General features: G+C 41.8%; 1 protein-coding gene across 2 annotated transcripts in view; it reads right to left on the reverse strand.

The window, feature by feature from the left end:
- The window catches only part of fndc3a (fibronectin type III domain containing 3A), a 202,931-nt gene that overhangs the window by 161,166 nt on the left and 25,979 nt on the right, over window positions 1-15,786 (reverse strand). For both annotated transcript variants that reach the window (XM_078232183.1, XM_078232186.1), the window contains exon 2: window positions 12,708-12,841. In XM_078232183.1, the coding sequence (XP_078088309.1) occupies window positions 12,708-12,800 (93 nt within the window). In that variant the 5' untranslated portion in view covers window positions 12,801-12,841. The remainder of the gene's footprint in view (window positions 1-12,707; window positions 12,842-15,786) is intronic.

Raw genomic sequence — 15,786 nt, forward strand, 5'->3', positions numbered from 1 at the left:
ATGTTTGGAATTTTGCAAACAAGAATCAGTTGAATTTATTGTGTCAAAATAGTTAACTAGAATTTAAATAAAATCCTTTGCTTCCTTCAGTTTAATCTCAAGAAATCTCAGCTTTTAAAATAAGTGCATGTAATAGTTAATTGCTGTTCATTATTTAATTTCTATAGCCTCACAAGATACAAATCAGGATACGATGTGTCAGACACATGCAGACTTCAAGTTTAAGAACCTATTTTTAGGTTCATACAGTCCTAAAAATAACAGTTCAATTCATTCTTGTACAGGGTGCCTGGTTAGGACCAAAATACATCAGGGAAAAATAATAAATTACCTGCCTGAAGGTGTTCTTTTCATTGCTTAAATGATATACATCATCCAAGCGGAACAGTAATGTATCCAGGCTTGATTGGCTCTGGGGAAACCATGATTTTAAAAATAATCAGTGATCAGAATCTCCTACGCACGTATCAAATAAGCCCTAGGACCCGAGTCATTGTACAAATCACACTCAAACTAACCATCAACCTAATATTAACCCTATCCCCCATATGGAGGTGATTAATTTAAAAGAATTTCAAAGCTCAAGACTTTGACAACTGAAGGCAAGCCTACCAATGGAGAGAGGAAAATCCCCATATTGTCAAATTTTGAACTGATGTTGACACTGATTAAATATGTGAAGAAATGCTAGTCATGATGGTAGATGTCTGGAGGCTTTTCTTTTCATGTCAAGTTGTTAGCTGTTCAAACAAGTTGCTGGATTGTCCGGTGAGCATGCATTCTCTGCAAGTGTTCAAAAGAGCTGAACTTCCCAATTTTTTAACTCTGGCTTTGGCACAGTGGACAAATAGTAGTTGGGTGGTGTGTCACATGGTTAGTGGTTTCTGGAACTCACCTTTCCTGCAGTTAGGAGTCTGAGAGGCATTTCCAACATATCTAGATGTTTTTTTAAATTCTGTTTTTATGTCTCGTCTGCTTCAGGACTCCATGATTCCCAAGTCAGATACAAGCTGGGCTCAGCAGCTAATACTTTTCTAGTGTTTTTTACAGCTCTCCAGTATGGCCTTCCCAGAGTGATGTGCAAACAGCCTACATATATTACAGATGCAGAATCCTAATACCCTCATCAAAGTGGGAGGATGCCCCGGCAATTGTTCCCAAATTGTTCATAATTGATTGTAGAAGAAAAGTCCCCGAATAATATTCTCTAAATTGCTTGCTTCCTCTCGCTCAACATGATCTGCTACAATAGCATTGTGTGCACCAATTTAATCTGAAAAAGGTTGATTAATACAAAACACTTCTGGTCATTTGAAAGATAGAGTGCATGGGAGGTTTCTTGTTTTGACTTCTGCACCCTGTAGAAAAGACTCAACATAATTTTGCATGAATAAGGCTACAAAAGACCCAGAAGGTCTCTTTGTGGGCAATTGAGCAAAGTTCAATCAAAAGTCTTCTGACAACTCAATGCGGGGTTGCAGGAGTCCATCATGGATTGCAGTAAGCTCTTCCATAGACTAGACTGCTAATAAAGAACAAAGTAAGAAGTCTCACAATACCAGGTTAAAGTCCAACAGGTTTATTTGGTAGCACAAGCCACTAGCTTCCAGAGCGCTGCTCCTTCATCAGGTGAGTGGGATTTCAGTTCACAAACAGGGCATATAAAGACACAAACTCAATTTACAAAATAATGGTTGGAATGCGAGTCTTTACAGGTAATCAAGTCTTAAAGGTACAGACAATGTGAGTGGAGAGAGGTTTAAGCACAGGTTAAAGAGATGTGTATTGTCTCCAGCCAGGACAACTTGTGCTACCAAATAAACCCGTTGGACTTTAACCTGGTGTTGAGAGACTTCTTACTATGTTTACCCCAGTTCAATGCCGGCATCTCCACAATAAAGAACAAAACCAGAAGCCTGCACAGTGGTTCAGTTCCAAGAGATACAAAACATTCCTGAATCTGATGCTCAAGATCAGAAAATAATCAGTTTTTTCACCTTTTGGAATCAGAATCTTGTACTCTCAGTTAAGGAGGTATTTCCTTCAAATATCAGATGTGGTTACCAGACTTGGATCTATTTATTTACTTACAGAATTACATTATTCTATCTAGCCACAATTTCCAAAAACATTTATGGTCTAGGATTCAAATACAGGTACTACACAAAACCTGAAGACATTAGCAGATTTTGGATCTATCAGAAAGCTTTTCTATTAAATGAGTATAGAAATCATTCAGCCCAAACTTCCAGCTTCACTTTTGGCAGTTGCAAGTCAAAAGCTCTTGAGCCTATCCAGGCAGTTCCATTTAAAATTTATCAATTGGATTTAGTAAAATTACTCCATGCAGCTTTATGGGCTAGATCAACCTGTTTTCTTAGAATTTCACTTACCGGAATTGTTGTTGATACAACTTTTCTCTGCCAGTTTAACAGCATAACAGTGTAGTTCCTCAAAACTATTCTAGCATTCCAAATCAACTGATTTTGTGATGCACTTTTTCTGCCTCCGGTTTCAGCACTTCTAGCTGATATGCATGCTCTTTTGCTTTCACCTCAGTTACTAAATGGACTAATTCTAGCCTCTCCTTGTAGATATGAAGAACTACTATTGTTCTTTCTTACTAGTTCAACATTTAAAGTAGAGTTGCTTGTTACATTGCATGCAATACTCTAACCCTCCTTTTGCTTGCTGACATTGTTACTCCAAATGGGTTTTACTGTAGTTGATTTTCCCTGGTTCAGGTCTCAAATCTTTTCCCCCATAGGCAAGCCCTTGTTCCCATCATCTACTCAATGCTGAGATAATTTGTAGCGAGACCAGTGACTGAAGCAACACTTGTAATTCAACTTACTGCGATATACCCTCACTGCACTGTCTGCCAGATTTATTTAGTAAACTGAAGTAATGATTCATTTAGATATACAGTAGTTACAAGACCAGGTGTCCCTCCTCAGAAAAAATATGTCTGTTACACTAAATATCAGTTTTAACTCTACATGGAAGCTAAAAGCCAACAATTCAATATCTATTTTTTTTCCTGATCAGAAGATACAAGACACACTAAGAAATGTTTTACAACAATATGGCGAAGACTAAACAAATTTAGCAATGCATCCCTTAAACAGAAATGCTAATCAATCACATTTGAACAAAATACTTGAAATGCTTCCATTTTAATTGAGCAGAAACATGTGTATCAAAACTATTGGCAGAATTATGACACATGGAATCATAGAATTACTACAGCAGAGGAGGCCATTCAGCCCATCAAGTCAGTGTTGCTTCTCTGCGAGAAAATGTTTTTTAAACATTCATTTTACAGGATGTGGAGTCGCTAGCTAGGCCAGCATTTATTGCCCATCCCTAGTTGCCCTGGAAAAGAGGATGGTAAGCTGCCTTCTTGAACCACTGCAGTCCTTGAGGTGTAGGTACACCCACAGTACTTTTAGGGAGAGGATTCTAGTATTTTGACCCAGCGACAGTGAAGGAGCGGCGATATATTTCCAAATCAAGATGCTGAGTGACTTGGAGGGGAACCTCCAGGTGGTGCTCTTGTCCTTCTAGTTGGGGTTGTGGGTTCAGAAGGTGCTGCTGAAGGAACCATGGTGTAGACCTGCTTTCGGGGGGCGGGAGGTGTGATCTGGAGGCGAGTTACTTGCCGCAGGAATCCTAGCCTTTGATCTGCTCTGGTAGCCGCAGTAGTTATATGGCTGGTCCAATTCAGTTTCTGGTCAATGGTAACCCTCAGGCTGTTGATAGTGGGGGATTAAGCAATGGTAATGCCATTGAATATCAAGTGGCGATGGTTGGATCCTCTTATGTTGGAGATAGTCATTGCCTGGCACAGGTGTGACACGAATGTTACTTGTCACTTGTTAGCCCAAACCTGGATATTGGACATGGACTACTTCAGTATCTGAGGAGTCCTGAATGGTATTGAACATTGTGCAGTCATCTGACAACATCCCACTACTGACCTTATGACGGAAGGGGAACCTTGATGTTGATGAAGCAGCTGAAGATAGTTTGGCCTAGGACCCTACTCTGAGAAACTCCTGCACTGATGCCCTGGAGCTGAGATGATTGACCTCCAACCACCATGACCATCTTCTTTGTGCCAGGTATGACTCAACCAGCAATTTTCCCCCTGATTCCCATTGACTCTAGTTTTGCTAGGGCTCCTTAATGCCATACTCAGTTGAATGCTGCCTTGATGTCAAGGGCAGTCACCCTCACTTCGCCAATTGTGTCAGTCCTATTTCCCTATAGCCCTGCATTATCTTTCTCAAGCGATCATTCAATTCCCCTTGGAAATTCAGGATTGAATGTGCATCAAATTTCTCTAGTTTTTCCTTGTACCGCCCCTCATGCCCTATCTGAGCTCATCTTGTCTTTGAGACTTGCATTGTGTTCCCTTGATTCTATTCCCACCAAACTGCTGATCACCCAATGTCCCTTCCTGATAACCACATTAGCTGATATTGTAAACAGTGCCCTCTTTAGGCAATGCCTCTCTCTCCTTTCAATCTGCCATCATCACCCTTTGCCTCAACAAAACAATCCTTGACCCCGCCATCCTTGCAAAATACTGTCCCATCTCTAGCCTCCATTTCCTCTCCAAAGTCCTTGAACATGACATCACTTATGTGACTGTAAAGATAATTTTTCCTTCCTCGGTCTTCTTGATCTCTCTGCAGCCTTTGAAATTATAACCATAGCATCCTCATCCAACACCTCTCCACATATGTCCAGCTAGTTGGAAGTGCTCTCAGGTAGATCCGTTCTTAGATATCGAACTGTAGCCAGAGATTCAACTGCAATTATTTATCTTCCTGTTTCAGCACCATTAACTATGGTGTCTGCCAAGGATTGCTCCTCTCCTATTCCACATCTATATGCTGTGACATCTGAAAGCACAGTTTTACTTTTCACATTTATGATACCCAGCTCTACCTCATCACCAATTCTCTCAACTCCTCCACGGTTGCTAAATTATCAGGCTGCTTTTTTAATTAATTTGTGGAATGTAAGCATTATTGGCTAGGCCAGCATTTATTGCCATCCCCAAATACTCCTGAGAAGGTGTGGTGAGCTGCCTTCTAGAGTTGCTGCAGTCCTTGTGGTGTAACACCCAGTGTTAATAGGGAGGAAGTTTCAAGATTTTGACCCAGCGACAGTGAAGGAAAAACGTTGCATTTCCAAATCAGGATGGTGAATGATTCGGAGGGGAGCGTCCAGGAGGTGGTGTTTCCACCTAACAGCTGCCCTTGTCCTAGATGGTAGTTGTCGTAGGCAAGTTCCTGCAGCACATCTTGCAGATGCTGCTATTGTGCATCGGTGGTGGAGGGAGTAATGTTTGTGGATGGGGTGCCAATCAAGTGAGCTGTTTTGTCCTGGATGGTTTCAAGATTCTTGCATGTTATTGGTGCTGCGCTCATGCAGGCAAGTGGAGAATAATCCATCATCTTCCTGACTTGTGCCTTGCAAATGTTGGACAGGTTTTGGGGAGTTAGGAGAGTTACTTGCCCCAGGATAACTAACCTCTGACCTGCATTTGTAGCCACACTATCGACATGGCTAGCCCAGTTCAATTTCTGGGCAATTGTAACCCCAGGATCTTGTGTTACAATCCCAGTTAGTGTCTCTCATTACTACGTTTTACTTCATAAAACACCCTGGAATACAAATTGTATCATCAGCTACCATCAATGATCGATCTGCTCCTGTATTGCTCAAAATTTTAATTTGTTTACTTATTTTGGTAGATGAGTAAGGAAAAACTTCTCCCTTTAAAACATTCAGAACCTTCAATAGCTTGATTTCCTTTACCTGTACTCAGATAATTCTCGGAATTATCTTGAGATCTCTACCCTTTTCTCATTGATTCTGAAAGAGCACATTTCATCTGCATCACTACTACAGTTTTAACAGACATTTCTTTTTCTGATGATTCCTTTCCCACTACTGCAACTGAACGTCCATCTAATTTCCAACAATCTGCATTGTTACAATGAAAACACTAAGGCCTCCAAATGCCAGATCCACCCCCAGCACCTAAACTTTTGATCTGTGACATTTCTTGACTCTTCCCAACTGCTCCATCTCTTTCATCACCATTTGTTGCCTTTTTTCCTTCCCACTTTCTTTCATTCTCTTATTTAAAAAAATTAAGAAAGGTTGGTTCTATGGACCAGTTCATAATCATCAGCTAGTTCTGCTTGTCTAGCAGTTTTTACTTTTTGTTCCTCAACATGCATCCTAATAATCAAAGTAAATCTTTACATTCTTCTAAAATAATCACCTCTAAGGGCTTTGTATGTTTTCTCTATCTTTAATACCTGTATCCAATGATCAAAATTATTTTGATTTACTCTCTCAAATTCAATGAGTTTCTCCAGGTTCTTTTCTGCATTCCAAAGTTTCTGCCTGTATGCATCAGGAACTAACTCGTATGCACCGTAGTTAGCTTTCTTTACTGCATCATAATCAACAGATACATCTTCCGACAATGATGCATACACTTGAGTAGCTCTACCTCAACCGGACCAATTTAGAGTCCCAGGCTGGCCACACAACACCCACCAATTACGGCAAGGTCTGCACGACAATAGGTTACAAGGTGAAGGAATGTAGAATCATCGGCAACAATTCACCCCTCTTCGATGAATTCAACGCATTCTATGCAAGTTTTGAACAAGAGGTCAGCAAGAGGACGTCTTCTATCCCTGAAGCCTCAGCTGAATCAGTATCAGAAGTCACCATCGCAGATGTCAGATTAGCCTTCTTGAAAGTTAACCCATAGAAAGTGACTGGCCCGGATGGGGTACCCAGACGAGCACTCAAAGCTTGTGCGGACCAGCTGACGGAGGTATTCGCAGACACCTTTAACTTCTCCTTACACCAATCGGAGGTCCCGACCTGTTTCAAGAAGATGACCATCATCCCTGTACCAAAGAACAGCCAGGCAACATGCCTTAATGACTATCGCCCAGTGGCTCGGACATCCATCACTATGAATGTTTCAAAAGGTTAGTCATGGTGTGGATCAACACCGGCCTCCCAAATTGCCTGGATTTGTTACGTTGCCTATCGCTGCAACAGGTCCACAGCGCCATCTCCCTAGCCCTACACGCAACCCTGGAGCACCTGGATAACAAGGACACTTATGTCAGACTCCTGTGTATTGACTACAGCTCAGCCTTCAACACCATTATTCCAACAAAACTCATCTCCAAACTGCGTGGCCTGGGCCTCGGCTCCACCCTCTGTGACTGGATACTAGACTTCCTAACCCACAGACCGCAATCAGTAAGGATAGGCAACAACACCTTTTCCACGATTATCCTCAACACTGGTACCCCGTAAGGCTATGTCCTCAGCCCCTTACTATACTCCTTATACACCTATGACTGTGTGGCCAAGTTCCCCTTCAACTCGATTTTCAAGTTTGCTGATGACACCACCGTAGTGGGTCGGATCTCAAACAATGAGGAGACGGAGCAGAGATAGAGAATCTGGTGAAATAGTGTGATGATAATAATCTCTTCCTCAATGTCAATAAAACGCAGATGATAGTCATTGACTTCAGGAAGCGTACTGGAAGACATGACCCTCTACATCACCAGGATGAAGTGGAAATGGTCGAGAGCTGCAAGTTTCTAGTTGTCCAGATCACCAACAACCTGTCCTGGTCCTTCCACACCAACGCTACAGTTAAGAAATCCCATCAGCACCTCTACTTTCTCAGGAGGCTAAGAAAATTCGGCATGTCCACTACAACCCTTGCCAATTTTTACAGATGCATCATAGAAAGCATCCTTTTCAGATGTATCACAGCTTGGTATGGCTCCTGCTCTGACAAAGACTGCCAGAAACTACAAAGGGTTGCGAATGTAGCCCAGTCTATCATGCAAACCAGACTCCCATCCATTAACTTTGCCTACATTTCCCGCTGCCTCGCAAAAACAGCCAGCATTATCAAGGACCCCACACACCCCAGATATTCACCCTTCCACCTTCTTCCATCGGGAAAAAGATAAAGGTCTGAGGTCACGTACCAACCGACTCAAGAACAGCTTCTTCCCTGCTGCCATCAGACTTTTGAATGGACCTACCTAAAGGTAAACTTGCAGGTTGAGTCCGTAATTAAGAAAGCAAATGTAATGTTGTCATTTATCTCAAGAGGCTTGGAATACAAAAGCAGGGATGTACTTCTGAGGCTTTATAAAGCACTGGTTAGGCCCCATTTGGAGTACTGTGAGCAATTTTGGGCCCCACACCTCAGGAAGGACATACTGGCACTGGAGCGGGTCCAGCGGAGATTCACACGGATGATCCCAGGAATGGTAGGCCTGACATACGATGAACGTCTGAGGATCGTGGGATTATATTCATTGGAGTTTAGGAGGTTGAGGGGAGATCTGATAGAAACTTACAAGATAATGAACGGCTTAGATAGGATGGACGTAGGGAAGTTGTTTCCATTAACAGGGGAGACTAGGACGCGGGGGCACAGCCTTAGAATAAAAGGGAGTCACTTTAGAACAGAGATGAGGAGAAATTTCTTCAGCCAGAGAGTGGTGGGTCTGTGGAATTCATTGCCACAGAGGGCTGTGGAGGCCGAGACGTTGAGCGTCTTCAAGACAGAAATTGATAAATTCTTGATTTCTCGAGGAATTAAGGGCTATGGGGAGAGAGCGGGTAAATGGAGTTGAAATCAACCATGATTGAATGGTGGAGTGGACTCGATGGGCCGAATGGCCTTACTTCCGCTCCTATGTCTTATGGTCTTATGGTCTACCTTATATTAGGTTCATCTTTCCAAAACCCTAGCTATGACTGTAACACTACATTCTTCATCCTCGACCTTCCTTCTCCCCTATGTACTTTATGAACGGTATGTTTTGTCCGTATAGCACACAAGAAAACACTGCATATCAATAATTGTGACAATAATAAATTAAATCTTCCAATCTATTCTATAAAATTAATGTCCAAGTCTCTTCCGGCCATTTCATCTATTTGACTATGCTCTCAAATGCACATAAAATCTCAGCATCTCATTCATCAAACTTGGGAAGAGCTTGTACATATCGGAACATCTCCCCACTAGTTTCCTGTCCAAAGCCACCTTCCTCCCTCGTCGGCACTAACCTATTATTTGCTGCTGTGTGCAACATTGGAAGCCTCTCTCCCTTTCCTTGCTGCTTGCTCCATTTCTCTTTCAAACTTCCTCTCTCTCCCTTCACTCCCATTGGAATGCTCTCTCCCTTTCTCTTTTTCTTCTCAATCCCTTTCTCTCCCCCCCCCCACTCTTTTTCCTCATTCTCCCTTTCCCACTCCTTAATTTCTATGTCGCTTTCTAATTGAAGCTTAACTAGTTCAATTTCCTCACTTCTCGAAATTTTTGGTGCATCATGCAACCCCTTGCAATTTTAAATGTTTCGCTAGACGGTTGTCAGCTTTCTTTATACCTTGGAATTAGGATTCTTTAATCCTAATTCCAATTTATCGGCCAATTCCATTATCTGACTTTTGGTTACTTTCTGCAAAGGAATTACCTTTTCACTCTAAGTTTTAGCAATTTCCATTACCATTTTGGATTCTAATCTGTATATTATACCTCCTGGTAACTCCCTTCTTTTGGCCAGTGCCACAGTACCTCTGGTGTAAGTGGGGTACTTACTTTTTATGGATTCTCAAATCCCACCAGTTACCAATAAATCCCAAAACAAATTTTACTATTCAGTAACTTGTCTCCCACGTTTCAAAATTTCCCACCAAATTGTCACTAATCCACATCCAATAACCTTTATCCCACGTTTTGATATCCTGGATGAACCCCCACTTTTTGTTACAATCCCAGTTAGTGTTGTAACTGAACAGGATGATCCCAGATCTCAACATTATCAAGAAAAGCTATGGTCCTGGTGTCAATCTCTGCGAAATCTCACTGTTTTAACTTTCTCCAATCGAAAGAAGCAAGTTTACCACAACTGTTTCCTGTTACTCAGCCAACTTTGTATCTATGTTTTCACTGTCCCTTTTATCCTATGAACCTCAACTTTGTGGCAAGCTTATTTTGACCTTCCACCTCCCCACCGTATTGCTTAACCACCCACTATGTTTTGGATTTTGTTTCTAGTTACACTTCCCAGTGGAACCATCACTCTCACCAGTATTCAAAACTCAATATTGATTGGAGAGTGATATGCACTCAGAGGATACTAGTACTATCTACTTGGTCTTCCTTTACTGTTTGATGGTCACCCATTCCCTCTCTGCCTGCATATCCTTAGGCTATGGGTTTTCCTATCTATAGCTAATTTGATGGATTTTGCTAACTCAAGTTAACTTAAATTGGCTTAAAGTTGACAAATAGTGGTTATTTCAGCCAAATGTAATTGTCACATGACCAATGTTTGAGGCACATTTTCCAAGCAGCTACTGTGCGTTAGAAGCAAAACTTTAACTTTTATGAATGAATAGATGTGATACATCAATTGAGATCACAGATGTAAAAACAGAGAATAGTGGGAATCCATCAGATGAAAGCTCATTGACCTGAAACACTAACCCTGTTACTATCTCCACACTTGCTGCTTGATCTACAGAGTATTTGAGAATGCCTACTTACATACAAGAACTGATGGAATACTGTTTAGCCTTGCTCACGTTTGATCCAAGACAATAATGTCATTAGAGTTGTTCTACGCTGATGATGCCGCACTAGCATTCCATACCAAGGAACACCTTCAACGGCAAATGGACTCATGCCTGTAAAGAGTTTGGTTTGACCATCAGCATCAGGAAGACAAGTGTCACAGTCTAAAAATTGCCATACTGCCATGTATCAGCATTGACAATGTGATACTGGAGGTTGTTGATAGCTTCACATATCTGGGTTCCAGAATCAGCAATCTGTCACTTGGTGCTGAAATCAACTCTCGCATTACAAAAGCTAAAAATATGCCCAAACTGAGTAAGAAAATGTGGACAACAGCAAGTTGCCTGAGAATACCAATCTGCAAGTCTAACAAGCCTGCATCCTCAATGCACCTCTCCACAATAGTGAGATCAGAACAATATATGCCAGGCAGGAGAAAACATTGAATAGTTTCCACTTTCGCTGTCTTAGACATATCCTTGGCATCTCTCAGCAGGGCAAGGTCACCAACTCAAAGGTCCTGGAGCGCAATAATTCCCTCAATATACACTCATTGCTAAGCCAATGGCACCTGTGCTGGCTCAACCACGGTCATCAGATGGATGACAGCTATATACCCAAAGACCTTCTATAGAGTGAACTGGCCGCAGGGTGTCCAAATCTCCACTACACGGACACCTGCAATTGAGATACGAAGATGGGAGACACTGACAATAGTGAAAAAAATGTTTGACTGTTTGGAGTGTTCAGAGTGAACAGAAATGAAAAGCTCAGTTGGCCAAGAAACAGGCCCAGAGAATACAGAGGCAAGCAAATCATGCACTTTTGCAGCCCACTGTCTTCCTCTACAGCAAATGTCTGCCATGCCAGAGTAGGGCTCCAGTGACGCCTCGGACAACATGTAACAAAGTTGACCATCACAGCACAACCATTGTCTCACAAGATGGAAGTCTGCCAACAATAATGAATATTTCCAGCGTCCTATGTTTTCATTGCCTATTTCCAACATATTTTGCTTTTATATAAGTCACAATGTTGTGATTCTGACATTGGCAACTCTTCCAAATATAAATATGGCAAAAGTGTCAAATACGTAATTTGAATTCATTTCTGTTCTTTAGTACTGCAATGTAAATCGCTTTATAAAGTCCTCAAGAACCAGAGAATCCACGACAATAATCTATCCCTCAATGTCAACAAAACAAAGGAGATTGTCATCGACTTCAGGAATTGTAGTGGAGAACATGCCCTGTCTACATTAATGGGGATGAAGTAGAAATGGTCGAAAGCTTCAAGTTTTTAGGTGTCCAGATCACCAACAACCTGCCCTGGTGCCCCCATGCTGACACTATAGCTAAGAAAGCCCACCAATGCCTCCACTTTCTCAGAAGATGAAGAAAATTTGACATATCAACTACGGCTCTCACCAACTTTTACAGATGCACTATAGAAAGCATTCTTTCTGGTTGTATCACAGCTTGGTGTGGCTCCTGCTTGGCCCAAAACCGCAAGAAACTACAAAAGGTCGTGAATATAGCCCAGTCCATCACGCAAACCAGCCTCCCATCCATTGACTGTCTACACTCCTCGTTGCCTCGGCAAAACAGCCAGCATAATTAAAGAACCCACGCACCCCGGAAATTCTCTCTTCTACCTTCTTCCGTCGGGAAAAAGATACAAAAGTCTGAGGTCACGTACCAAACAACTCAAGAACAGCTTCTTCCCTGCTGCCATCAAACTTTTGAATGGACCTACCTCTTTCTCTACAACTTAGCTATGACTGTAACACTACATTATGCACTCTCTCGTTTCCTTCTCTATGAACGGTATGCTTTGTCTGTATAGTGCGCAAGAAACAATACTTTTCACTGTATACTAATGCACGTGACAATAATAAATCAAGTCAAAAGTTCATAACTTTCACAGTGACAGTAAAACAAAATGAATGCCAAGGTTAAAAAAAACCAATGCTTACTGCAAAATAATTGTAATGTTAAAGGGTCTGAAAATACTTTAGGATGATTTTTGCATTACTCACCTGTGTTCCATCCCCATTCACCAGGGGAGGCAGAAGAGACAAATCCACATTGAGGAGTGAGGGTGCGTCAAGTGGCGATGGTTTATCTGCCATTGTCAGAAGTACATATGTACACCAACTTCTTCTTCCAACTCCTGATTTGATAAAAGACAATAGTTGAAGTGAATTTGTAGCAGTAACTTGAATACAATATTTCAGCATTTAAACTCATGTTCATACAACAATGGTTCATACTGGCTGTTTTATATTTAATTCATTAACATGTCCTATGACATTACCCCACAGCACCAGCCTCCTCCTTTCAGCATCTCAGATTCCATAATCTTCCTGTCAGATCCCGAGACCCTATGACTTCAATTGAAACAGTTACTGGATTTAAGTTAATGTTCTTGATGGGGGCCTCACCAACCAGATGGAGGAGCGTTGGGAAATCCACGCACTTCCATGAGGGAAACCTGATCAAATTAAATGCTTGTAGGGAAGTAGGAGGCCTTCTACAGCATTTAGGGCTCTGGCGGCAGTAATCCCAACTGCCGAGCACTGCAGGCCTCTCCATTGACGGTAAAGCCACCATGAGCCATGGCTGCATCCAGCTGGTCTCAAGGGGTTTCACCAAGGGTTGTGTTGGATCCCTGGACTTAGGGAGTGATGGCAAGGGCTTAGCTTTCGGCATCCATGTGCCTTATAACGAGAAACACCTTTTCCAATGAAGGATTATCACCTTTCCCTCCCTGAAATAATCGTCTTCAGCCTTCTTCAGTCACCTCCACAAATTCCAAGTTTATGATACTCTTCTGCTGCTGTTGCCTTTACCTCCATGAATTTATATTTGAAAAGGAAGTCCCCAGTCTTGTACTTCTGATTCTTCAGTCTTCAGCCTTCAATATCCTTCTGCACCTCCATCTGGACTCTTGCATTATCTTTTTTCTTTCGAGGCCTGCCATTGTGATGTCAGGTATCTGATTCTCCATTACCCTCAGTCACTAATCTATTTTCTCTGGACATGCAGTGCTCTGTTCTCTCAGTTTTAAGCTCAACATTGTCAAATGAGCTGAGATATGTTGACATGTTGCCATATGGCAGAAAGAGCTCTACTGGACTCAGGTCAAAAAGCTCCTCTGATGGCACTTCCCATATCCCTCTGCATAACTCCATTACAAAATGTTATTTTTCGGATACCAATCCATCATCTCTGGAGATCCACTGCCTCTAACCCAATTCTATCTCCCCCTAAGATACACAGGCAATTTTATTACACCTATCATTTCAGTTCCTATTCCAGGAGCTAACTTCTTCTCAGCTTGATGCTTTTGAACAATGACCCAATCAGTTTCCACTCACCATCAACCTCCAAAATGTGGCTAAAATTGTTTTTACCTTGATCAGCCTTTCTTGACTAACATTTCTAGGTACAAGGTTTTGTTATTGGAACCCAGCCACTCAACGGACTACCTGTGTACTTTTTCATCTCCACCCTTCCCTTCCCGATTTGTCACCATCTCCTCCAATAGATATTCAGTGCAAGCCCACTGACTCCCGCACCAGCAGGAGGTGCTTCCACCCTGATTCCTGCAAAGATTCCAGCCTTTTCTCCATCTGTGGTATCTTCTGTTGTGGATATCTTCTGTATGTGGGTTCCTCAAAGTCCCTTCAAGCTTTTTCAAAAAGAGCCCTTAATCGTGTCCACTCCATTTATGCCAATTCATCTTTTACTACCTTCATGGCTCCACAGCCCAATGTGCAGCTTCCAATGCAAATATAGGAGATGCAATTACTATTCATTTATCCCATTCCAAACCATTGGAATGCAACAGCCATTTGCCCCAAATGCCTATGGCTCACAACTTTAATTTCCCTTCCCATTCCAAGCCTGAACTCTGTCACTTAAAATTTCATGAACAGTATATTTTGCCTTTTTTCTCTCAGCAATCTGCAGCTATCTGATAAATGAGCACAGTAATTTCAGCTGTCTTATCATCTTTAAAGTTATTCAATTTGGTGTCCAATTTGCCGACTTTCTATCTCACCTCTCTACTTTGACTATTTACACAATCTTTTAATTTCTCTGATGTATCAAACATTTGAATGAGATTAAGTTATATCACTTACATTCACATATGTATTCATCATATATCATCAACATCACCCTTTTCTAATGTTAACATGTCTCTCCTTAAACTTCAATTCTACATAAATGGTCTTGATTCAGAACAGCAATGCAATTTGACTAATTTCACATCCTGAAACTCCCTTCCCAACAGCACTGTGGGTGTATCTACACCACATGACTGCTGTGGTTCAAGGAGGTGGCTCACTTTCTCAAGGGCAAATGATGAGGAGCAATAAATGCTGACCTAGCCAGCGATGACCACATTGTGAAAGAATACATTTTTAGAACAGCAAAATATTGAGGGTATAAGATATCTGAAATGAAAACAGAAAGTATGGAAATACTTAGCAGGTCAGGCAGCATCTGCGTTGGGAGAAACATAGTTAACATTTCAGGTTGATGACCTTTCACCTGAAATGCTCTGAGGCAGTTAATGAAGACACAGCTTTGGAACAATTTAAGGGACAGTTTAATTCTAATATGGGGATTACAAACTTCTAGGAAAGAATTAGCTATATCATAAAGTCAAAGAGTTTTACAGCACAAAAAAAGGTACTTTGGCCCATTGTGTCAGCACTGACCATCTAGCACCTACCTACTCCAATCCCATTTTCCAGCACTTGGTCCTGTTTCACTTTTTCATCTAAATGCTTCTTAAATGGTGAGGGTTCCTGCCTCTACCACCCTTTCAGGAAGCGAGTTTCATATTCCCACCACCCTCTGGGTTAAGAAGTTTTTCCCCAAATTCCCTCAAAATCTCCTGCATCTTACCTCAAATCTATGCCCATTTGTTATTGACCTCTCTGAGGTACCTTCCTACCTACTCTATGTCCCTCATAATTTTGTACACCTCAATCAGGTCCCCCTCAGCCATCTCTACTCTAACGAAAACTTCAGCCAAGCCAACCTCGCTTCATAGCCTAAGTGCTCCAGCCCAGGCAACATCCTGGGGAATCTCCGCTGCGCTCT

Source organism: Mustelus asterias, chromosome 17, assembly GCF_964213995.1.
Source record: "Mustelus asterias chromosome 17, sMusAst1.hap1.1, whole genome shotgun sequence".
In the NCBI taxonomy this organism is placed as follows: Eukaryota; Metazoa; Chordata; class Chondrichthyes; order Carcharhiniformes; family Triakidae; genus Mustelus; species Mustelus asterias.